This window comes from Ixodes scapularis, unplaced genomic scaffold (genome assembly GCF_016920785.2).
Source record: "Ixodes scapularis isolate PalLabHiFi unplaced genomic scaffold, ASM1692078v2 PGA_scaffold4__175_contigs__length_147842914, whole genome shotgun sequence".
Taxonomy (NCBI): Eukaryota; Metazoa; Arthropoda; class Arachnida; order Ixodida; family Ixodidae; genus Ixodes; species Ixodes scapularis.
In genome coordinates, this window is record NW_024609879.1 from 97314484 (window position 1) to 97338429 (window position 23946).

Genomic DNA, 23946 nt, shown 5'->3' on the forward strand with positions numbered 1-23946 from the left:
GTTAGTGAGGCAGACGCCAGATGCGTGGCACAGCTTGCAACCACAAATGATGCAATTAGCGCATCTGTATAACTGGCTGACACCATCTTGCTGAGTTACCTTTTCTGAAAACTGCAGTTTCCCTGGCAGAGGAGTTGTTGACAGCTCAAGTTGATGGTTGGTACTTTTATTTGCCTTCTATCATCTTTTGTTTGTTGAAACTGGGAGGTCGATCAATCAGTTGCACACCATTAAGTATATCCTCCCTGAATTTGATCATTACTACCGGTGGCACTAATAATACTGTAAGATTGTTTCTGCATCCATGCAGGGTAAAATAAGGCCCAGAATTCTGTTGAACAAGTCGGGTGTGTTTAATTAGTATGGTCAGGTCCTCTTATAATGATTTCACAGGCTCTATGAATTTTATGTTGTGTTCTACCGTTGTAAAGGGTCAGTTTCGTAGGTCTGTCGCTGACCTGAAATGCCTATGTTGTCACAATGTCTCTACCGTAATTTACACAATCGTACCAATCTAAATTGCTGCGCTCAATATCTTTGGGGCCCTTGCATCTGCTGTGTAAGCTACATGAAGTGCTTAACGCAAATGTAGCCTGCCGTGACAGCTAAACCTCTAGAGAGCAAATGCCCTACCCCAGTTTCTGCCTTTCTTAAAAGTTCTGATGGGTTTCTACTAAGTCGCACAATATAATTGATACATACAGGTTGCCGGAAGCGAGAAGTCACCTCTGGTTCTTTATCTCTTGACTATTAAGGGGACCATATTCCTTGAGAGATGTACAGGAAAGGTGAAACGAACACAAAAGATGCAAAACAAGAAAAAATTGTTTATTTTACAACAGAATCACTTTATACATTTGCACATATTGTAGACTTGGTGTACATTTGGTGGGCTTACAGAAACCACGGCGGAAACAAACATGGAGCAGCTTCAATTGCTTTGGGACAGTGTGGACGTGAAGGGGATGGCTACGTTATGGCATGAGAACAGGCGGCAGAAAGACGTATTGCACATTTCGACAGACGTTTTCGTCCCTGGTAGCATTTCAACAATTGCAATGTCATTGGAGCTAGAGAATTACTTGGGTAGTGTGACATTCGTTTTCAGTTTCCGACACGAGCTCGTGCCACATCATCGGCGCTTCATGTGTGGTGCGCAGGGTTTGCTCACGTCTAACAACATTGCGATGTTCGACAATCTGTTTCATCTGGATTTACCAGAGTTTGCCCATGACATCGCTTCCTTAGGTCGCAGACTGACTTTATATGTTTTATCTACTTTAAAATCCCTAGAGATAGCCCACCTAACATCAAGAGCAAATGGGCTGAAAATATGGAGTGATTTAACTTTCAATGTACAATCAAGAAAAGTTTTTAAAAAATTGCTATTTTAGGTCGCGTCTTTTCCAACCGTGTTATGGTGGCGAGGGGCAACGAAGCAAAGATAACTACTTCCCAGTCAGCAACGTTTGCTTACATCTCGCCATAGCGAACTAGCCGCATTTACGCCGAGGCCATCATTGATCCCAACACTACTATTGCTAGGAGTGGGCAATCTTTCGCTGTTTAAAAAATGTAGCAAATCAAGCTAAAAATAGGGGTGGGCTATCTTTCGGGGGTGGGTCATCTCCGGATTTTACGGTGGTCCTATTTCTTCTCGGAGCTTGCTAAAAGGCCTATTTGAAACGTAAACATAGGATTGCTTTGCTTTTTGATGAAGGTGGCCAGGTAGTGATTAGTAACTGCTGTTGGTGTTAAAGATGTGCTAAAGAGGTGTGGGACTGTTTTTTGAGACACTAGCTTTATGTACGCTCTCCGCTTATTCAAATAATATATAATTAGCGAAAACGCTATTGAAAAAGATTTATATGCCTCTCTTTTTCACATTATGTACAACTTAGCTCTTTAATTTTTGTCGGTGATGTCGGCATTTGCCATTGGTTATACAAGCACATGTGAACCGTGCAAAAAGCAAAAAGTGATCATTAGTCTTCCGCTCTCTGCTAGGTGCTAAATCTTCGATTGCACTTTTGACATATAGGAGAAGCATGCACATGTGGGTAATTCGGGAATTTCTAGAATCTGAAGCGAGTAGATAAAGTTAGTTCTAAAATGATGAAATTGAGGACCTCTAGGGCACCATTTAAAAACCTTTGGTACACTGCCTGGCACTCAGTGCAAATCTTAATAGCTGCCATATATCGAGTCATTATCACAGGGTTATTAGTTATTAGTGCCAGCCCTAGCAGTGGCTGCCAATTTAAGTACTTGCTCGTTTGTTTTCGATGGCACATTGTCGGGATTTAGTCAATAATATGTTTAGTTCTAGATGGCAATGTAAAGTCGCAGCAATAGAAATACACGGGCACTATTTTCTCTTGAAGTAACATATAGCCCACCACCTCCATTAAAAAAAAAAAAAAATAGATATATATATATATTGCTTTTTTTAGGCGCATTGTGGATTTTTTTTTGTCAAAAGACTTTAAATCTTGGGTGTATGAGACGTAATACAGCAATTGCTTGAAAACGCCGTCTAAGGACGCCCCCTGGTGTTCACTCGAAGAAACATAAAGGGGCTTGTCACGACTAAATTTTTAATAGAGATATCGGCCGCCCATGTGTGGAATTTCGGGTTTTCGGGATGTAGATTGACTTATCACCATAAATAGGTAATCTTAGAATCTACTTGAGTGTCCCTTTAAGAAAGTGACATGTAGCTTAATTACACTCAAATGAACCGTGGGACTTGTGTGTGGCAACCTAATGTACTTTAAGGTATGTCGTTAACATTTGTCAAACCTCAAGGTTTGGTTCATTCAGTAATCATTTGAACTGCTCAAGTTTGAGAAAGTTCAACTTCTTGGGCAGTGTTTCTAGGTTTGTAAATTGTTTCAAACACGCCGACCCCACTCGTCACACGGAACGTTGGTAGATAGTCGCGCCAAGAATGAATTACGGCTCTCAGATGATTAGATATATGCTGCCTAAATTACTTAGCCAATTATATGACAATAATTTGGATTTATTAAAAATATCAGAACTTAATATTTCGTAAATGTTGATAGTAAAGAAGCAGTGTTTTTTGTAATTTTTTTACTTCACGATTTATTTGTCATTGTCTGCTTGGTACTTGCACTTAATTCCTTCTTTTTTATGTCAATTGTTCCAATGCCTCTGCTGTTTAGCCTATGTAGGGGGTTGAGGGCTTTGTAGCAGGTTTCCGACATCCCTAGTTCTGCTTGAATAGCAGAGGTGTGGGATAGACCCGTGGTAGTTCGATGGCTCAAAATCAAGCTGAACACATGCTTTATTCTTTCGATTTAAGAATTGCACCTAATTTGAGTCGCTTATTTTGCTGCTTCAAGTGCCCTGCCGAACCTGTACGCAGCGTTTGTGTCCAGTCGTTTCGTGGCGGGAACTGCTACCCAGAGTTGCCCTTTTTGTCCACCAGACACGCTGACCGGCAGCCGATTGCAGCGCCCCTGTTCACTACCCAGGGCCTATAAGGAGAAGGGCTGAGTATTCTACAGATAAACTCGATATGGCGACCTGCAACGTCCCGCCCTCGAATCCTGCTGCATCGTTTTTCACTTCCGAATGTTTTGCGTTGCCCGTCTCGCGTACGACGTGTGCATGATTAGTTCGGTGGGATGTAGCATGAGAAAGGAGGTGGCGTGTGGGCCCGAATAAATAACACGTTGGATTGGGCTGGGAGAGAGAAAAAGGAATGCAAGGGAAAGGGTTTGGCAAAGGTGGAGGTAGATCTCTCGCGGTACTCCTGTGGCCTCGACGCTTCCCTTGGCCTGAGGTGGCAACGATGTGTGCAACAGCAATGGTTTGGTTGACGAGAAAGTTTTGTGGGGCAACTGGTTCTTAAGTGCCATTTGCTTGTTTAGTTTTCTGGAACTCTGTATCGGTACTTGGTGATGAAAGTGCAGAATTTATCACTGCACTGTGCTTCAACTGTTCGTGAACGAGTAATAAGACAATGTGTTTTAAATCGCAATAATTTTTCTCTCTTCAAAAAGCAAAATTAAGGGCGTTTTGATTCCTACTTATGCTGTACATGTCAGAGGGCTTTTCCTGCACCGCACGCATTCTATGCAAGGTAAAATTATTCCAGTGTGCATCAAAAAGTGCCGTCAATGCTCCTTTTCAAATCGGGACATTGATCACTGGCCAGTTGCTATTGGCTGATGGTAGTGTGATGGTGACGATGGCAAACAAACAAATGAAAACTAACAAATACATGTTGGGTGAAGAGAAGCAATGGCGGCATCAATGCAGAGCCAGAGCTGTCCATTCTTCTAGAATATTATTGACTATGATTGTGGTGATGACACTCGGGTGGTACTCATCTGCGGCAAAACAACCAAACTTCTAAATCAACATGGTCACTTGATGCAGAAGACCAAAGAGCGGTGTACCGTGACAAAAAATGTAGGTAAGCAGGATGAGCCTCTTTGCGCGCTGACTTGGCGTTTCTAATAACAAGTGAGATGTGATTGGGTTCGATGTCCTGCATTGACACCTTTCGTGCTATGTGTTGAATTGCTACTGATCACAAGTCCTCACCAAGTCAAATATCCAGTGTAATGCCACATGTGTTTAGGTTGGGCTGCTCACGACAAATTGAAGAACTAGGCTTGTCAACACTCGAGTTTTCATTCCTCGAGAATTTTGCAAGGCACGTCCGTCTATTGAACCCCGTGGCAGCTCCAGTGTGGTGTGAAGTTGTGACTCGACAGGTTGACGGGTTACTGCCTATGTCGGCACTTTCGACGACAGGCGCCCGGTCAGCAAGCCATTTTTCTGGAGGCCCTGGATAGAGCCTGCGGGAGTTTCATAATCGAACGTGGCCTAGAGATGTGATGACTTAGAGACGCTTGGTAATTTACAGAGCACCACAATCAATCTCCCTTTGCCCCCGCAATGTGAGTTAGACGACTCATCGCGGATTTTTGAGCTTGGTTGCTACAACAGAAAACACTTCACCGGTAACTTAAGACCTGTCGATGCGTAGAAAGGACACAGGCGAACTGGTTGACTTTCAGCACTGTGAAAACCCAGAGGAAAAATTACATATTCAAAGCACCTCGGTGGATTTTGTTCATATTTCGTCATTTTTGAGTTTTCGTTAACGCTCTTTTTAGTTGAGCAAGATTCAAAGGGCGGCACGATGCAAGTCGAGACAACTACATAGCGGCTCAATTTTGATTAGACCGCGGTGCTCTGAAAATTACCTAGTAGAACATGTAATGTGTTTGATATTAACTCGAACAGATTTTTGAACAAGGGCGAGACAATCGTCGTTGTGGTAAGTTAGCCAATTAAATAAAATCTGCTAATCAACTTTTTATTTATTGGTTTAGGGGCCATGTGTTGCAATTGCAATATTTATGGAAGTTCATATTAGAAGTTATTAAAAGAATTTGCAAATATGTAATGTTTATAAATATATAAAGTTCCACGCTTTTTAATCTGATTTAAAAATTGCACACAGAAAAAGCGCCGCAAGCCCTGGCAAAATGGCGCTTAGAAGAGTGACGTGGTCGTTTCAGTCATGTCGTCACCTGCGTCGTCAGCGTACCCACCAAGGACATTTTGCCGAGATTGTGACGACATGATTGAACAGACTGCATCATTCATGCGTCATTGTGGTCATAGGCTAGGATGCTCTTTACGCGCTATTTTGAAATCTTGCTAAAAAACAACAATGACAACTTAAGATTAATATCTAAATGCTCGCATCTCTAAAAAAATATTTTAATTGGTCTGGCCTCTAATCGTATACTTCCCGTGAATGCTGCAATTGCAACATGACCCCTAAAACAAATAATTGAAAAGTTAGTTACCAAATTTGAGTTAATTGGTCAACTTATCACGACGATTATTCCCTCAACTAATGTCCGCCGAGCCGTATGAGTATACATTCTCAAGACGGGAGTCGTCTTACTCCTACGCCCTTCAAAAAGAATTACCAAATTGAAATCAAACACCCCATGTATAGCCTATGGGGTGTTATGAAATCAAAGGCTCGATCTAAAATCAGTCGGAAATACAGGCGCATCTACCTAGCGGTTTCGAGCTTTCACTAAACCTGCAGTTCGGTGGCCTATTTTGCCTCGTGAAATTTCGACTTCCTGTCCCGCGAAAAACTAGACCAACACTCGAGGCATTTCGAATGCGCACGACCGAGTTCACCGATGGTTTCCTTGTCGCGCTATCTCCCGATTTTAGAACGAGCCTCTCGACTCTTATGCTTCGTTTCACTCTACCCATGAGCGCAGCCAACACTACGAACCGATGGAGACAATCGGGCAAGGCTAAACGTGCACCGCAACGACTCTTGCCTTCGTGCGTTTACCATCACCATTTGAACTAGTGCACAATAAATGTGCTGTGACACTACGTTTTTTTTTGTGTGTTTTTTTCTTGCGCGATCAGCATAATTGTGATAGCAAGTGCACAAAGACGACGAGCGCGGTGACGATCGATGCACTTTTAGCGCTGCCTGGTTCGCTCCATCGAATCCTCGGCAGCGCTCGGCCCTAGAGTGAAACGGAGTACGACACCCTTCTCGTATCCCTGTCGCCACCCTGAGGTGCATCGGGGAGCGTCGAGGCAACAGCACCTAGAAGACAAGGCCCGCGCGTGATGTCATGGTTAGTGGCTCCCTGACCCGCTACAGAAGCGGCAACGCACAAGCTGGACGAGGGTCCCCGCAAAGCGCGTCCTTCCCGGCGTCGCCGCCCGCTAGCATGGCATTCATCGGGAGACGCTGCAACACGCGCTGGCGGCGACACTGACGGAAGCTGCGTGGGCCCACTAGTGATGACGTTTGGTGTGGTGTTGGTTCGGAGGGAGGAATTCACCCCATTTGGGGTGGAAAGGAGGCGCATGTTTTGTCTTCTAGGCGATAGTGGCGTGACATTATCTTTGTCGCCACCCTAAGGTTTTCGGGGGGTAGCGTCGAGGCCGGCGTCCGTTCGTGTCCTTAGGCATCCAGGGCTTCCTCGGTGTCCCCGTTGAAGGCGGCCTGTACCACGTAGAAGAAGGGCCGGTGTCTGCTGAAGGTCCCGATCCGAACCCGGGGGCCGAACGCCGTGTCCTCTTCGGGGGACCTCAGGAAGTTGGCGCCGGGGATGAGCACGCGTCCCGTGGAGACGCCGTCGCCGCGGCTGCGTTCGGCCGCGGGGCCCGTGCGTTCCACCTGCGAGGCAGAACAAAAGTATATAATATTTATAAATGAACGGCGTGTGAATAGATATGCTAAAAGTCGTTGCTTGGACGCGGAAAAAAGAAGTAGGCTCAAAAAAGAAGTAGGCAACACAAGAACTGTAGGGGGGCTCCGATGCTGAATTTTCAGAGAAAAATGGCTTTAGCCGGATGCTCACTAGAAGGCCCCTCAGGGTAAAATATATATATATATATATATATATATATATATATATATATATATATATATATATATATATATATATATATATATATATATACACACACATCCACACGGTTCAAAATTAGAAAATTGTTCACCAATCTCATCCCACTGTGTATACGGCCGATTGTGGAGTATTATTGATCTATTTGTTTTGAGAGTGGAAATAACAGATTAAATTAAAAAAAAAAAAAAAAAAAAAAAATAAAAAAAAAACCAGACGACCTCTTGAGAAACTTCTTTCCCTAACGCTCGGCCGCTCTGCGGAGAAGCCAAACCGAGTCAGGGGTAGTTGGCATACATTCGATCGACTGCGCCCTCCTGAAAACTACTACTAAATACTGGCACTGCCTTCACGCAGATAATATTGAACTTTAATATAACGTAACCAAGCGAACGCAAGCGCCGTGCGTTTGCGTTGCGTGTTCCCCACAGCGCGTGCGCGGGGCCCAAACTGCGGCCTTGAATGGGCTGTGGGTTTTGTTTCTCAGTAGGTTGTGGCAGCCTATTCCGGGCAATGATAGCGTCTAAATTTCCGCGTTTTATTATTTCTTTTGCCTTCTATGGCGAATAGAATTTATTGCGGCTTTAAAGAAAGCATTGTGTTAGTTTTGGGAAAAAAACAAAAACAAACGAAAGCTATTTTTAGTCCGTGGGCGACGGAGCAAAAGCAACTGGAATGTTTGTTTCATTTTATATTAATTTTTTACCACGCCATACACTCGGCCGTATCAAACTACAAACGTCTTAACCATAGAAAATATTTGATCACACAGGACAGCCGAAATGCGCGGGTATTCTCCGCTCACAGCATGAAATTCAACGAGTCTCATTAGTCGAACAACATGTTGTACGTACCCCACGGTGCCGCGTTATCCGAACAGGATTTATTGCAACACAGATTTCAAATAACGCAGCATATCTAATATAGTGGCGACGACGATCACCTCACGACGATCGGACGGAATCCGACTTGCATTGCGGCATGTTTTGAAGAGAGCTGCTTTTTGCACACCACCAAAGAAATGAACGGACGTAACGGACGTATCTATTCCGTCCCCATGCTCCAAACCCGACCCTATCAGCTATTTTTCGTGAACGTCGGGTACATAGCCGGGAAGGCTTTTCGGAGATTATCTAAAAGGAAATAATAATCGAGAAAACGGCGAACGGCCCGCGTCGCGGGGCTCGTGACGCTTGCACTTTTCATTCGTTTTCTGCGAAGGCCAATCAGGACACGATCCCTGGTATTCCCTGGTTCTCACGGTGGAAGATAACACAGAAAGGGTAAGCATCATGAACAGGCAAATAAACTAAAAAGAGCTTCAAGAAAAGCCGGCGAACTCCGATTGCACAATGCGGGCGGGGAGTCGCGCTGACCGGGTTTCCACAGTTTAGGCGTGTGGCAGAAATTTCTGGCTGACAGGGGTCGCCGGAGTCGCAAAATGGCGGCGGCCAAAGAGCTCTTCTTGTAAAGGTCTTTACGAAATACTAAAACTATAATGTTATCGAGAACGCAACTTTCAGGGGATCGGGGGTACGTTGCGTTTCATCTGAGGGACAACTATAGCAAAACCTTAGCCTCAGATGTAAGACATTTCAAGCTGACCAAATAAAGGTAGGGCTCCACGGTGACTGAAAACAATCTTCTTCTGAACCGCTTATCCGGAGGGATGTTGTTTTGTTCACTCTCATATGGAAGACAGTTGAGCCGTCCGAGTGCGTGTCTATGAGTGCATGACTTCGTGCTCATAGCCTTGTAGAATCGACCGCATGTCGCTGCGGTCAGCGTGTGCACGATTGGTGCCGATGGCTCCTTGCGTCTGCTGCAGTTCATCTTAAGGTGGGACGGAGTAACGTCTGCTCTTCCGTCTCGTGTTTTTATATTCCCCACGTAACAGTGTTCCTTTTAGGGAGAACTAAACCAGTGAACAGGGTGGCACGGATCTTTTCACTCAGATGTTTTTAGGTTCTGCGTTGATCACACTCAAATTTTGTGAATGCAGATTTCTAGGAAAGAAATGGAAGAAAAGAAAGAAGCTATTTTATTCCTATGCACGGGAGGAAAACAAGAAATCTGTGTAGTTGACGCCGTCATTGGCGCACCCAGGATTTTTGTCTGGGAAAATGGGAAAAGGGGGGGGGGGGGGTGAGTGAGAAAGAAGGGGTTAGGGAAGCTAGAATTTTTTTTTTAGAATCTTTTTCATTAAATTATGTTTGACCTATGCGGAGGGCAAGTTCGTCTGCTTCTTGCGCAGGGGGTAGCGGTGACGTCAGAACGCCGAGCCCTGATTGACTGATCGCGCCCCCCTATCTGAGCGTCGTCTGCTCCTTTGCAACGTCGTCTGCTCGCAACGTCGTCTGCGTCTGTCTTACCTTCCCCGCGACTTTCGGAAGTGCAGAGGTCAGATTCACGAAACGATCTTACGCCAAAAATGTGCGTTAGACAAATCCGTATTCACGAAACGAAATTTTCGTAAGTTTTGCGCAGGTTACGACGAAATCCTACGACATCTCCGAAACTGTCTTACGCACTTCTTACGATCAAATCAGCATGGCCAACAGCGTCGCGGTCGCGACGACCCACGGACGTTTATTTTTCTACGTGCGCTTCTCATGCGTCCCGACTTCAAGCAGCAAGAAAAAAGTACTTGAAACAGACCACGACGAACAGAACGCTGGATCCACAAACACCCTGAAAAAGCTCCAACGGCCACGATTCCACCGACAACGACCAAGCGAGTTCGGCAGTTAGGCCTAGCAGGCACTCCGCGACTCGACGACCGTCTGTCTGCCCACGACCGGCTGGCGTGCTGAATGGAATATGCCCGCGCGACCCTTGTGAACCCTTCCCGTATTATACTTTGATCGCTGACCTCAATTTTAGATTAAGAGGTCAATTTCTTTCTCTTGTTATCTCCTTGTTTCCCGAGGCAACGGTGACTCTCGCCGGTGAAAAAGCGGCGAATCTCCGACAGACGCAGGAAAGGTAAAGCAGCCATCGCTTTGACTAGCAGACGTAAAGCAGACGACGTTAACCGCGCCAACCCGCCAACGCCGTTAAAGAGTGAGGAGTCTCGCCGCACACGAAAGGAGGAAAAAAGTATATTGGAGGGATATTGCGGACACTAACCACCTCACTCTCACTTTTTTGCAAACAAACCTCGGTGCATCGGGACGCCTCGCCAGTGAGTCCTTTGACTCCTCTCCGTGGTGCACGTCTGCTAGTGAGACAAAAACAACGTACCGCTCGAGTTATTTCGTCTGCCCTCTCTGAAAGGCAAAGTCGAGCTCGCTCGACTTTGCCTTTCAGAGAGGTCAGACCTTTCCTTTGCCTTTCAAAGAGGTCAGACCTTTCCTGCACTCCCGAAAGTCGCAGGAAAGGTAAGATAGACGCAGACGACGTTGCGAGCAGACGACGTTGCAAAGGAGCAGATGACGCTCAGATAGAGGGACGCGATCAGCCAATCAGGGCTCGGCGTTCTGAAAGTCACCGCTACTTCCTTTCTCATGCGCAAAAGACGAAAATGAGCCCACTTGCGAGGCGTATAGCTTGCGATTGCACTAACTTCGGCGTGGTGTGTTGAGATTGCCCTGCTGCACGTGCAACTCGGAAACCAACCAGTTTCATAACAATATCGCCGGCATAAATTTTGTTGGATGACCAACTGAACGTTTACCGTAATTGGCTCTCTACCCTGATGCATGGAATCCATTCAACGGGACATGAGGAGAAGTGTGCCTATATAAGGAGCAGCGTGCCTCGAAAAAGAGCACCGTTGAGGCTTATACAACAACAAGGCTGTATAAACATGCATGCAATCCATTTTAGAGATGATTCCCAGCTCTCTGCTTTGATTTCGTTCGCTCATGTCGCTTCGGCGAAAAGTGTGTATTTTTGCCCACTGTAAATAACCATCTTCAACAATGTAATTAAACCAGTTTCTTTCTGCGGTTAAAAGAGTTTGCTAGTCTGCTCAACTCCTGGCCCGCTACCTGTCATGACTTCCTCAGAACCGTACCAAACGCAACAGTACTTCGCGGGGTACCAATAAAGGAAGGCGGCAATCAGCCGTTATAATCCCATCTGGGCGTGCGGTCTATCATTTGTTGACAGACCTCATTATTTTTTATAGAATCATCGTCTTAGCTTAGAATGTGCGAACGAAGTCCTGCCGAGCCTAGGTCACGCGAGCGCTTGAGACCCGACTTGATGTGCCACTCCGCCCCTAGTGTCACAAGTACAAGACGGAAGATGCAGCGTACCTCGTTGTGTTCCCGGTTGACTTCTTGCGCGTGCTGGACGTGGGACTCGACCGGACTCGGTGCCTCGGTGGTGGGCTCGACCGCCTGGTCGCCCTGCATCGCACTCTCCGAGGACCTAGCTTCGTCCGCCGGGGAGGCCAGGAGCATGTTGAAGGCGTCCAGGCTGGAGCCCGCCGACGGCCGGGCGCAGTAGCTGGCCAGCGTGGCGAAGCTGCATGCCTTGCGGCAGCACTCGTCCACGATTCCGCCTCCGTTCGAGTGCCTGGCAGAGGGTGCGGGGCATATACGGCCGAGTTGATTAGGCCGAACGTGGCGCTGCGGCTAGTCTGCTATTACATCATACAAAAGACAGTCTGGAGACACTGTCTGGGGCGTGTTCTCTCTTTGTGCGATGGTCACATATTGGTCATACGAAAACTGTCTGCAAGCAGGTTCGAAGATGATTTGATAAAGCTTGAGGCATGTCTGCAGGTAGTTCTCTCTTGATGCCTGCAGTGCACACCGAGCCTGTTGTATGATATATGGGCAGCGTGACTGAGGCTCAAAAGAATCGGTAGTGAAAGCTGGAGTTCCCGACTCTGTGCGTGCATGCGCAAAGTGGACTTGAGTAAGTGCAACTAAGGGGCATGCCCCTTAGTTGCGCTTACTTGAGATTGAGCACAGGGTGTCCATGGCTCTCTTTACATGAAAACGACTGAATCGTATCAAGTCGAGAAGGGACCAATCACGTTCACTCAATTTCCCTCTTTTTCTACCCAATCATCGTACTCCCCCAAATCTTCAGCGGCGGCCTCGATTTCGCGGTCTCTCGAAAATAGGGAGTATACATAATCTATCTACACAAGTATATTTTTCTCTGCATAAAATACCGACTTATTATTTGAAAAGGCGAACCGAATGTTCTCCGGGTTGAATTTGTGGAGTGCATATAATTCACTTCAAATAAACACAGAAAAATCAAAAGTAGTGCTCTTTCGCTCTAAAAATAAAATAATCAAGACTACGAGAGATCTCAGTTTAGACTCAACCAAGATTGAGATTGTAAATTCCTTCAAAATTCTAGGCGTCATTTTTTCGGATAATATGTCGTGGGATGAACATGTTAACTACCTTATTACAAAACTGTCTAGAACTGTCGGCATGTTAAACCGCCATCGTTATACCTTAGCGATACACGTCAAGTTACTAGTTTATAATTCCTTGTTCTACTCGCACTTAAATTATTGTAATCTAGTTTGGGGTACCACCATTTCAACGAATCTTGAAAGAATACATTTGTTACAAAAAAAAAAAAAAAAAAAAAGCAATAAGAGCCATAGCCGATGTCCCATTTCAGTCGCATACATCCGACCTATTCAAAAAGTTCCGCATTATCAATGTGCACACTTTGTATTCTTACAGGCTCAGTACAAGCCTTAAGATACAGCTAATTAGGAACACAAACTTTCTGGTAACCCTTGGCCGCCTCTCAAAAAATATTATTACTTATCCTACTCGTGGCGCTGAATGTTGGGGGGTGGTCACGCCAAGAACAAATTATGGCACTCAAATGCTGAAGCACAATATTCCTAATTTACTAAATCTTTACGAATCGAAAAACTTGTACTGGAATAAAATGTCAATAGGGGAAATCCGTTCATTATATATTATGGGTGGTCATGATAACTAGTTAAAATCACTGTTCTCGTATTTGATTATATTGCTTTATCTGCCATGGTGAATTTTTGCGTGTTGCAACCTCTGTGTGTATGTCTTTTTTTTTTTTGTTTCCTGTTGTGTTCCGTCGCCGTGCACTCTAGGCGCTCCAGGGCTCGTCAAGCTGTGTATGCAGCTTTTTCCCTTGGTCGCCGCCATCGAGTGTGATGGAAATAAAATATTATTATTATTATTATTATTATTATTATTATTATCTCTTTATTTAGTAAATTGTTCCAGTGACTTCGATGACGGTACTGTGCTTCACCGGAGTTTTGCACATGCATCGAATTAAGGAGTTGTAGTATACGTCGATCCAATACTGCCGAAGACGATGCCCGATAACGGTACGATCCCCACTGCGCAAAGGCGTCGGCGGAGAGTCGGGTATCATTATCCGAGGAATCGAAGCGATCCACGCTAAAACTCTCTACTGTTATATCGTATCGTTATCGGAGCGCGCAAAAGCGATCTACTTACACGCTCTCATGGCGGGTTCTTTCTTTTCTTTTTTTGCCTGTCTATAAGAAGTTTACGGAGTGGGACACGAAAGCTCCGCATCTTACCCGGAGCTGTGGTGGTACGTGTTGGCTGCGATGGACGTGGCCGTCGTTCCCCGCTCGCTGGAGCCGGAGTCTTCGTCTTCCTGTCCGTCTGGTCGTGGCAGGGAGGGCCTGTAGATCACGAAAGGCTGCTGCGGTCGCGATCTCGGAGCTCCCACTGCACACAAGACGTGGAAACAGACGGTCACGATGCATCATCGCCGAGTCAGAAATCGGAATGCTGGATCTAACTGGTTAACCTTTTTGCACTTCTGATGTTCCAGGCGCCACCAGCCGAGTTTAAAGCTGCTTATTCGGCGATCAGGCTTGCAATTACTCTCTGTTCACAAATCTGCATTTGTTTATTCCACTCTCGGATACAACATGGCCGTGGAGGAAGAAAGGTATATTCTGAGTATCAACATATTTCCCCGTAGAGATGAAGAGGAAAATCCAGACAACTAAAATCGAAAGGTTAGCTCAAGTGCTAGTAACTGAGATAGTTGGTGATTTATTCTTCCGAAAGCACCAGCTCCAGCAGTGTGTTTGTCCTTTTATTTCTTCTCTCTTTCTCTCTCTGTGTATCTTCCCACGTTCAGCTGGCATCTTTCAGAAGTTGGTGAGAGCTATTTTTCACGGGAATACTGAGCGGACTTGAAATCACTTTTCAAGAGCTAAAGTTGCGTCTTGTCGCGGCCATGTTGTTTGGCACTCGTGCAATGGGACGCGCGTTTTGTACCATTTGATGCTTTCGGGTAACGGATAACAACATAAAAGCTCGCGTCGACCACTCAGTCTGTTGCGAATCCATTGTCAGTGGCAGTTCAAAACACGCAGGGTGCAGCGGGTACCGGGCATCTTAATACCGCTCCACAGTCAATCGGAATTATCCGCTAAAAAGGCCGGGAAACGGATCACGAAGTTCGAATATGGCAAGCACAGCTTACTATAGCTCGAATCGCTGATCCTTCTACGCACAAATTATCTCGGCATATTTATTCTCACGCCTATATTGAGCTTCAACCCGAATAAACCGAGCCGCTCGCAAGAAACCCTGAACACTGCAGGGTCCGAAAGGAAAAATTCCCGAATTCCCGAACATGTACGCTCTTCCCAACAACTCTAACTCGGTCTGTAGTCGCTGCCTGCTTATAAACAGCATTTTGACTCTCTGCTTATATTTACGTTCAACCCAAATAAATCGAGCTACTTTAAAGACCCCTTTAAAACTGGGGTACGAAATGGAAGCTTCTCGAATTACCAAAGGCGGAACGAAGTTTTTGAAGTTATTCCAGCGGCTCCAGTTTGAGGACTATAGGTTCGTTACAACGAGAGCTTACCCTCCCGACGACGCGATCCAGCTACTAAGCTTAGGGCTTAAAGTGCATAGAGTCTGAAGCGAGGCCGCTCTTTCCTTCAACCGGGTTCAACGGCGGTTCGAAGCAGTACGACAAACAAAGATACCAGGGTCGCCACCGCCGAAGCCTCGTTGTGACGGTTAATGAGCGAGTGATGAAAGCGCGGAAAGATGAGACAAATAAAAAGGTGGAAAGAAAGGCCGATGGAAGAAGCCGGTCGTTTTGTATGCACTGCGACGGGGGTGTCGAGGCCGACTGCCAAGGAGGCGATGAATATGAACGAGACCCACAACGGCCAAAGCGCCTCATTTTTATGCAAATAAGCGCTACTGGCGTCGGTGGAACTTTAGGAAGAGGAAAGGGGGAAAGGAGCTGGGGGTCGGGGGAGGCTTTGCGTGAGTACAATAAAATCAGATTTGTTGCGGGGAAATTGAGTTTGAGCGTCGAAACCAGCTTGCAAAGAGTTTGAGTCGGGACTATCGAGCGACATGGTCCGGGGTTAGACGAGACGGACCTTGAAGGGGCGCTTAACTCCCCGTGGCCTACGGAGAAGAAATGACAAAATACGAGAAAAAGGCAAGCAATCGAGTTCATTCTCTTTAAAAAAATGGAGTGTCTTCATTGTCAAATGTCCGGGCTCACGTCTACGACGCTTTGGGCTCACAAATAAACTATTATCATTTGGTTTCGGGCTCAAGGACTATAACTAATATCAACGAACTAATGATTCTAGAAATTAAAGCTTTCCTCGATCATTCTGACGAACTCCGGGAGCACAGAATTTGTTACGCGTGTATTATGCGTGACGTCATATGCCCGCTGCGCCACCCATTGGTGCTGCTGGGTGTGCAGCATCATTGGCACAGCTGCGTGAGCCTACGATTTTCTTCTGCCGTATAGGCTCACATCAGTGAAATACGTCCCGCAAGTTCCTCTGCTGCTGCACTGAGCAAAGACACCAGACTGCACATCGCACGGTCGGGATTTCGAATTTGGCTGCACCGCTTGGTAAATTTACCTAACTACAATTACCTAAGCATGAATAAGCAGAAATAAGTAAGCCTGCGCTATGGGCTACATGTGCTTTACGTTGCCTTGTCCTGCAAGTAGCGGTTTTTCGTTACGCTCGAACGTAACGCCTCTTGCACGAAATCCAGCCCTTAATTCTGCGTTATAGCGGTTACGTCACACGGTTGCTCAGTAAGTTGGTTCAGGTCGACTGTAGTTGCACATTGTTCAAATAACTTTCGCTTGATATCCCACAGCTGAGCACTGGCGATTTTTCCCAGCGCCTCACACGTATATATTTGGGTGAAGAGGCGGCGGAAGTTATCTTTCAATCAGTGGCGTAACCAGGAATTTTGTTCGAAGGGGGGGGGGGGGGGGGGGGGTGGAGGTGAGGTGAGGTACTGGGAAAAGGGGGGGGGGGGGGGGGATAAGATGTATGTGTATATTAAAGGTCAGCTGCTGGATTTTGGGCTTGGGAGGGGGTAGGGGGCTGAAGCTCCATAAGCCTCCTGGCTACGCCACTGCTTTCATTGACGTACCAAGATAGTGTTTACTTGCTTGAGGTCACACACCGCGGAACGGCAACGTGACGTTTGCGAAGACGTGATGTGAACCCGCTTTGACGTCTGGACTTAAAGGCCGACGACCAGACTCGAGATTCTGCAAGGCAGAAGATCCTCCTCACCATGGGGGAGGAGGAAATAGGCAACGGTGGACAGGGTAGAAGGGGGAGAGGAAGAAACGAGGGAAAAGTGGAAAGCGCGAACTGGTCGGTCGTTCTTTTAAGGTGGAAGCATGGACGAGCTAGTGATTGTTGCTGGTTTCTGGCTGATATAATTTTACGTTGAAAAGCTGAGTGAATATAGATGGCATAGAAAAGTGTACCACGCGAGGAGTCGCCTCAGACGGCTGCGACGATCCAGACAAAGAGCCGTTATAATAAAAGTTTATTTTCTCTCTCTCTCTTTCATACGATGCAACTTGAACACCGCATAGGACTAGATTGATACAATGCGTTTGCTATGTTTGTAAAAACAGGGGTTTGCTTTGTCTAGATCTGGCTAACCTAGTGAAAAATATTACCTACACATAAAGCTTTTTGAAACATACAAGAAGATATAAAATGGCATCAGAACCTACATACCATTATACTAAACTACAATTTTTATAAGTTCTCATATATTTATTCGACAAATTCTATAAGAATGTTTGTTTATTTTGTAGGATAGGTTATAATCCGTACACGTTTTGCTTGTTTGGAACAATATACCTCACTTTACAAGCCGAAAACCACCCCTATTTATGCTTTTCAGCATTTCGTTCAAGTTCTGGCACGTAAAAATAGAAGTACACAATTTTATTGTCAACAAGCTCGTCACATTCAATTTGATACGAAGGAAAACTGCGTAAATGCTGTCCGTTCTGTTATTTGAATTGTGTATGCACGTTCGGACCTGCCGCTCACTAGACCGGCGCTTCGCGAAAAGTCAAGGAAAAACAAGACGGGAATTCAATAAGACAAACACACGGTCTAATTACCGTTCGCATGTGGATCATAAGGATGCAAATTGGTTATGAACTTTGATGCGGGCGTTCTTTGTCGGCATCGTCGAAAAGTCGCGAACTCCATAAACTACTTTTTCCAGGGGATCTCTACATAAATTGCGTTCGACAGTAATAAAGCAATAAAACAAAATTAATTAGGGCCTAATTTGAGTACTTCGAATGTACATATACGCGGCACGTCGCAGCTTCTATAAACTCTAACTTGTTAGTTGAAACCGCTTTATGGTTTCCATGAACCGTGCCCATGTGTTTTCGCACGTCCACGGACCACGTAAACATGGCTATTTTTATCCGCGGTTGCTTCGTACTGCAGTCTCTCCGTCCCCGTTCCCCAATATCATCCATAAATGCATGACCCAGTTCGTACCCGAGACGAGACATGACTTCAGCAAGCTGAAAAAATCTCTGAAGGTTGCGTGTCCCATCAGGTCGTGCAGACGTCTTTCGAATAAAACGTCCGCACCAAAAAAATTCCCATTTAAGTATCATCGGCGGGCAGGTGTGTTACACGCCTCGGATTGGCCTCCACTTTAAGCCCAATTGTTTGGCGAAAAAAAAAAAAGTCAAAACGGCTGCTGTTATTATGCTGATTCTAGAAGAAATGCGGTAGCATCTCTGAACACTTTTCCGCAGAGAGAGCATTCCCGAATCATCTCTTCTCCCTGGTGCAAACATATCAGGTCAACGTAGCAGCTTGGGCAAGTTGGTTGCTCTTAACACACACTACAGCGCGCCACTGCGAAAGTACACTCATTCCTTACACACGAAAAAGAAAGGAAAATTCAAACGAGCAGCGCGGTTCGTTTAAATTGTCTTTTCTTTTCTGTGTGTAAGGAGTGAATGTTCTTTTGCAGTAGTGCGCTGTAGTTTGTGTTAAAATGAGGTCAGTTAGCGGGTGCATGAAGGACGGCGGCCGCACAGGATCGGCTGGCTATAGAGAGCGACGGGGTGACGTAACACTTAGTAACCGATGTACAGTGGAGAACAGCGCGGAGCTAGGGTGTACACTTGGGCCACCGGCGAAGCGCTTCGGGGCAGCTTGTAGGGGTGGCCCAAGGTGGGTTAATATTTTGGAATGAGGCATCCGCAGACTGTCGCCGCGAAGCAGCGTGAAAAAGAGGGAGGAAGGGGGGGGGGGGGGGGGCGAGGTTAACACGCGCCCCAGTGGCACACCCGCCGTCCCCCACTGCACGGCGCCGAAATAGACCACTTGCTAAATCCCCCCAAGCGCCCCGGCCCGCACTCGAGGAATCAATTGCAATCAATTCAAAACGGAAGAGGCACGTGGGAGCATTTCGGAAGTGACCTACGCTTACCACGCTGGCTCCAAGTTTAGTCTGACGGGCATCACAACAACTTTATCTTATCTTCCGCTGAGCCAACAGCTCGGAAAAGCAAGAGCCGTCGCGACGGGCAGATTGGCTTCCGCATACGTGGACGGCGACTTGTTACAAACGAAAGGGGAAAGAAGACAAACAACCGCAAAACACGATAAGAAACATCGCAGGCAACAACAAAGATGACGCATCGTCGGTGCCCGTCGTTTTTATTCCTTCTCTAAACTACGCAGAGGGGGATGCCTCCCAAAAACTTCGATCGCCGTCTGGTCGATTCGGCGTTCACATTCTCAACGCGGACACAAGAAGTTGTTGCCGGAGGCACATGCAGCGGATCTGTCTACTCAGTGTTACCTAAAAGACAAGGCCTGCGGATGACGACATCGTTAGTGGACACGCCCCAAGCGGCAAGCACGCTGAAGCTCCCCGAGCGCACGCCGCAAAGCGAAAGGCATCTGCGACTCGACGACGACGCGTGCTAGCGTCTTGCTTGTTGTGAGACGCTGCAAGATACGGTGGCGGTGACGGCAGCTAGGTGATGTTGCTGGATCCACTAGTGATGACGTCGTGGGGGGGCCTTGCCTTCTAGGTGGTCTGTCAGGCCGTGGAGCCCACTAAAGCGTGATCAGCGACAGTTTTCGCCCAGGGCCACCTCAGTCATTCATCCTCGCGTTCCATGCGGGTCAGTCACCCTTCTCGTATTTAAACAACAAGAGAGACTGATATTTCTGCCCTTCGGTGTTCTATTTGCGTCGTCTTTTTTCTCCCACACGATACGGGCACGATACGGAAATCGCCACGGCATTGGTGAAAGGAGGACCAGACTGGGGAGTGGCCTTCTTGTCTGTTCAAGGTCTGGCACATATTATCGGTGGTGGCACGTGGCGTCGTTGGTTGATTCCGGAGTAGCGGAAGATACTGAGTCTGGAATCTTTTTACCAGTGTAGTACGGAACGGCGTTCCTGGAACGCGTTCCTTTCAGCAGGAACAAAGGAACGCCTCCGTTCCATTTTGAACTGGTGGAACTGGAAAGGGAACACGTTAGATTTTTTAGTGGAACGAAAAAGGAACGGAGTTCTTTTTTTTCGTCCAGTGGGGTGATTTTTGTTTTATTTCTATAGAGGAAAATTCTAAAACTATAAAAACCATATCTATACGAAGAGGAGGATCTCGTTAACTTTTTGGTTACTTATATTAAGGTCTATTTTGTGTGGTCCTCGCTTGGTAACACTCGGGTGCAGGAGAGCTAGTGGACACCGATTCTTTTTTCAGTACCCGAGACTGTGGTACAAAAAGCTAAACTTTTTAGTTGAAGGAAAAGACACAGAAAGAGGAACGTTTCAAACTTTATTTTCTATTCTTCCAAGAATCCTTTAGTACGCCCAGAAATCTAAGACCGACTAAAACCATCACTGAACTTCCACAAAAAAACCTACGGTTACAAAAAAAAAAAAAAAAAAAAAAAAGACGAACAGGTTTTCAGACATGGAACACACCCCTGTATCACGAACGTGGTCACTTGAAGATACACAAAAAATAACCTTTATTTTTCCACCCCTTGTCCCCCACTTTCGAACTGAACAACGAATCCAACCTTCAAGAAGAGGGACTTGCAGTTTTCAAGACTGACCTGTCAAAAGCCCTACTCTCTTCTTCACTTGCTCGTCTTGAGGACAGCAACATCAAGAAGCAACTGCTGTTAGGTTCGAACAAGGGGCTTTGTTAGACTGAAACGTGTGAAATGTGGGGTAACAGTACATTTGGCTCGTCTGAATCGCCCACCACAAACATGAATAAGGTTCAAAGCTGAGATTTTTAAAGGTTAATATATCAACAAATGAAACCCTACTTCCTCTTGTTTTCTTCTCCTCGTGTCCTAGCATCATGGCATTCGAATTCGTATGTTTACATTTAAGAGGATAGCTTAAAAAAAAAAAAAAAAGACTTTCCCCGATTTAGCGAATTATGGTAGTCAGCATAATACAAATGTAACGTATATGAAATGATACGTTCCATTTTTTAACGGTAAAGGGAACGAGTTCCTTTTTAAAATATGTAACTGGTAACGGGAACGCGTTCCAAAAATCTGAAGGAACGAGGAACGATCTTTCGTTCCTTTTTTGAGGAACGTGTACAACACTGTTTTTTACGCCAGTAGGTTGCATTCAAGTTGTCTGTTCTATCTGCGCAAGTACCGACACTATCTGCCATGATGACATGAGCCGGACAGATCGCTGTCTTGGTAACGACTGGTAGGTCTTACTTTGCTTTTCCGATAACATACGTATAACAAGGATGACAACCGAAAACATAAAGTCCATGCTAGACGTAGCGAAAACAGCGAAACTTGTCACTACATTACAATATCAATGTCACTAGTCGAGATCTCCCGGTTGACGTGATTGAGGTTATCCCCTAGTGCATCGGCTTCGGGGCGCGATTCAATCCCCGAGCTGAGGCGCGCGCAAAGGATGGATGTATCGGTGCTAATGGCTCTACCCTTTATATCGGCCGGTAGCTTGCGTCACAGCGTAAAAGCCAAGAACCAAAATTAAGATTCCTTTCCTTCGCCAATTCGCTTACCTGGTGATATCCCACAGGCGGTGTGGGATATCACCAGGATGACGTTCGGGGGATCGGGCAAAGAAACAAGAAACTTCACCTCCCGCCACTTCCCCCCGGCGAGGGAGTCGCCCATTTTCCTCTGGTCAAACCTAGTCAGCGTTACCCCGTCACTGGGCCCACTGGGAGACAATGTGGAGGCTTTGGTCTGGAGCCACGCGGGAGGGAGTCCCAATTTTCGTCTGTCCCGCCTGTCCCCAGTTGTGCCAGCTAGTTGTACGTCATTTCATTCTCCCCAGACAATTTCCACCAGTCTTCCAATGTCCTATTTATTATTAAAATAAACTTATCGTCCACCAACAACAGTTTTGCACATTGTTTCCAGCATAATGTGCAGTGTGTCCGCTATATGCAGAATCTCACCCGGCGTTAAATAGAGCTTCCGCGTCGGGCAGAGTGACATCACGGAACGACACTCAATCAACAACAGACAGAAGTTCCTTGAACTCTCAATCGCCTGATCGGCAATAATCTCCGCCCGTGTCGCGCTACTCTGGCTATTCCTCGAAAGCTGCCTCAACCGGCAACACGATCCGAGGCTCATCGGGGCAGCAATGACGTCACGTTTACGTCACCTAACGTCAGACATAGACTCTTTTAGTTCCGCTGTTTTGCAGACGCCGGGCGTCTGGACCGCGGCGGCTCCGTCTCTGCTGTGGTGTGCGCTTTCATGAGCGGCGTTTGCCGCCGATGATTTGCACTGGTGCGCGTGGTTTATCGGGGCGGATTGACGAACCTCTCCTTCGCGTGGCAACGTGATCAGAGGCATCGCCGGAAAAAGGCCAAAGAAAAGAAAGGCTCCGCGCAGATGGTGGGGAAGACGCTGCAGCTGAATCGTCGGCCCCTCTGTCGGGACCGCGTTCTCATGAAGGATCATCTGTCCGGTCACGTGACCTACGGGATTGGCTTTGTCTGGCTTTTTATTATTTTTTTTTTTTTGACAGAGCGTGTCGAAACATGAGTATTTTACTCACGTTTTTACGAAGTCTCTGGGGACAAAGCCAGTTGCATATGCGGTGTTGACTATGGACATGCTCCTGCACCGAGAAAGCTAGGTGGACTATTGCTGAAGAGAAACTCTTACGTCTTTCCAGAAACCACAATTTGGAGACGCATGCTAAAGTTTCAATAACAAAAAGTTTGAAAATAATGTTCCCGTTTTCTAGGTCAGAATTCTTTCCAAAATTATTATCCTAAGTTTAGAAATATGTTCACTTTTAGCTAGAAAATAAAGCCCCCGGGTAATTGACCAAACCTTGCTAAATTACCCGGAGAAAGTAACAATAACATGTTACTTTCTCATCATAATACGCAATCACTCAAGTGAACATCCCTTGTTACCCTTAACGCTTCCTGAAATAATAACGTTGACATTATTTCTATCGCAACGCAATAATTTGTATCTGTCAGCGCGTTCCTGAGTCAACATACTTTTTATTTGCGTGTTAGGGCCCAAACTTCTAAACTCCGCCTAGAACGCTGACTTTGAAATCAACTAGTCGGTCCGTTTGGTCGCTTTCATGACAAACTCACGGTGGTCTGAGCTACATGTCCCATGAATGACCGCGAAACAGCGTTTGGTTCGTAGCTAGATCTGTTTGCACTTGACTGTCTCGATTGTTCCGTGTGTAAAGTCGACCCTTGCTCTTTGAGAAATCAGGCGTATGACCGCGTCTTCACAGCAGCAAAAGAGGATGTGGTGAAATTGCATCGAAAGTGGAAGGATAGCTCGCTCAGTGAAAATTGTGACGAAGCGAAAACATGCAGAACTATAGTGGAGGAACTGATTTGAAGATGACACTTAGTTTCGTTTTTCCTCGACGAACTGTGGACTGTATTCTTTTCCAACTATAAGCTAATTCTCGTTGATTCAATTACTAGTAGGACATTGATATACCACGCAGAAGTTTTGTACTATCTAATTCACCAAAATTCCAACTTATTTTAATTCTTAAAAAAACAAAAACAAAAAAAACACACAAAAAAACTCGTATTTCGGGTCGTAGTTTTCCTGGTTGGAGCACAGCGACGCTGAATGTACCAAAAGAACAAAGGAACGATATATGGAACAAAATGTTTGGATGTTGTCGACACGTATGGCTTTGAGG

The 23946-nt window shown here is 46.1% G+C and overlaps 1 protein-coding gene across 1 annotated transcript in view; it reads right to left on the reverse strand.

Moving 5' to 3' along the window:
* Positions 1 to 807: 807 nt before the first annotated feature.
* LOC8030654 overlaps positions 808 to 23946 on the reverse strand; it is a 107109-nt gene continuing 83970 nt past the window's right edge. The window contains exons 2-4 of the mRNA XM_042293235.1: positions 13972 to 14125; positions 11711 to 11972; positions 808 to 7216 (exon numbers count right to left, since the gene is read on the reverse strand). Coding sequence (XP_042149169.1) covers positions 7001 to 7216; positions 11711 to 11972; positions 13972 to 14125 — 632 coding nt within the window. The 3' untranslated portion in view covers positions 808 to 7000. The remainder of the gene's footprint in view (positions 7217 to 11710; positions 11973 to 13971; positions 14126 to 23946) is intronic.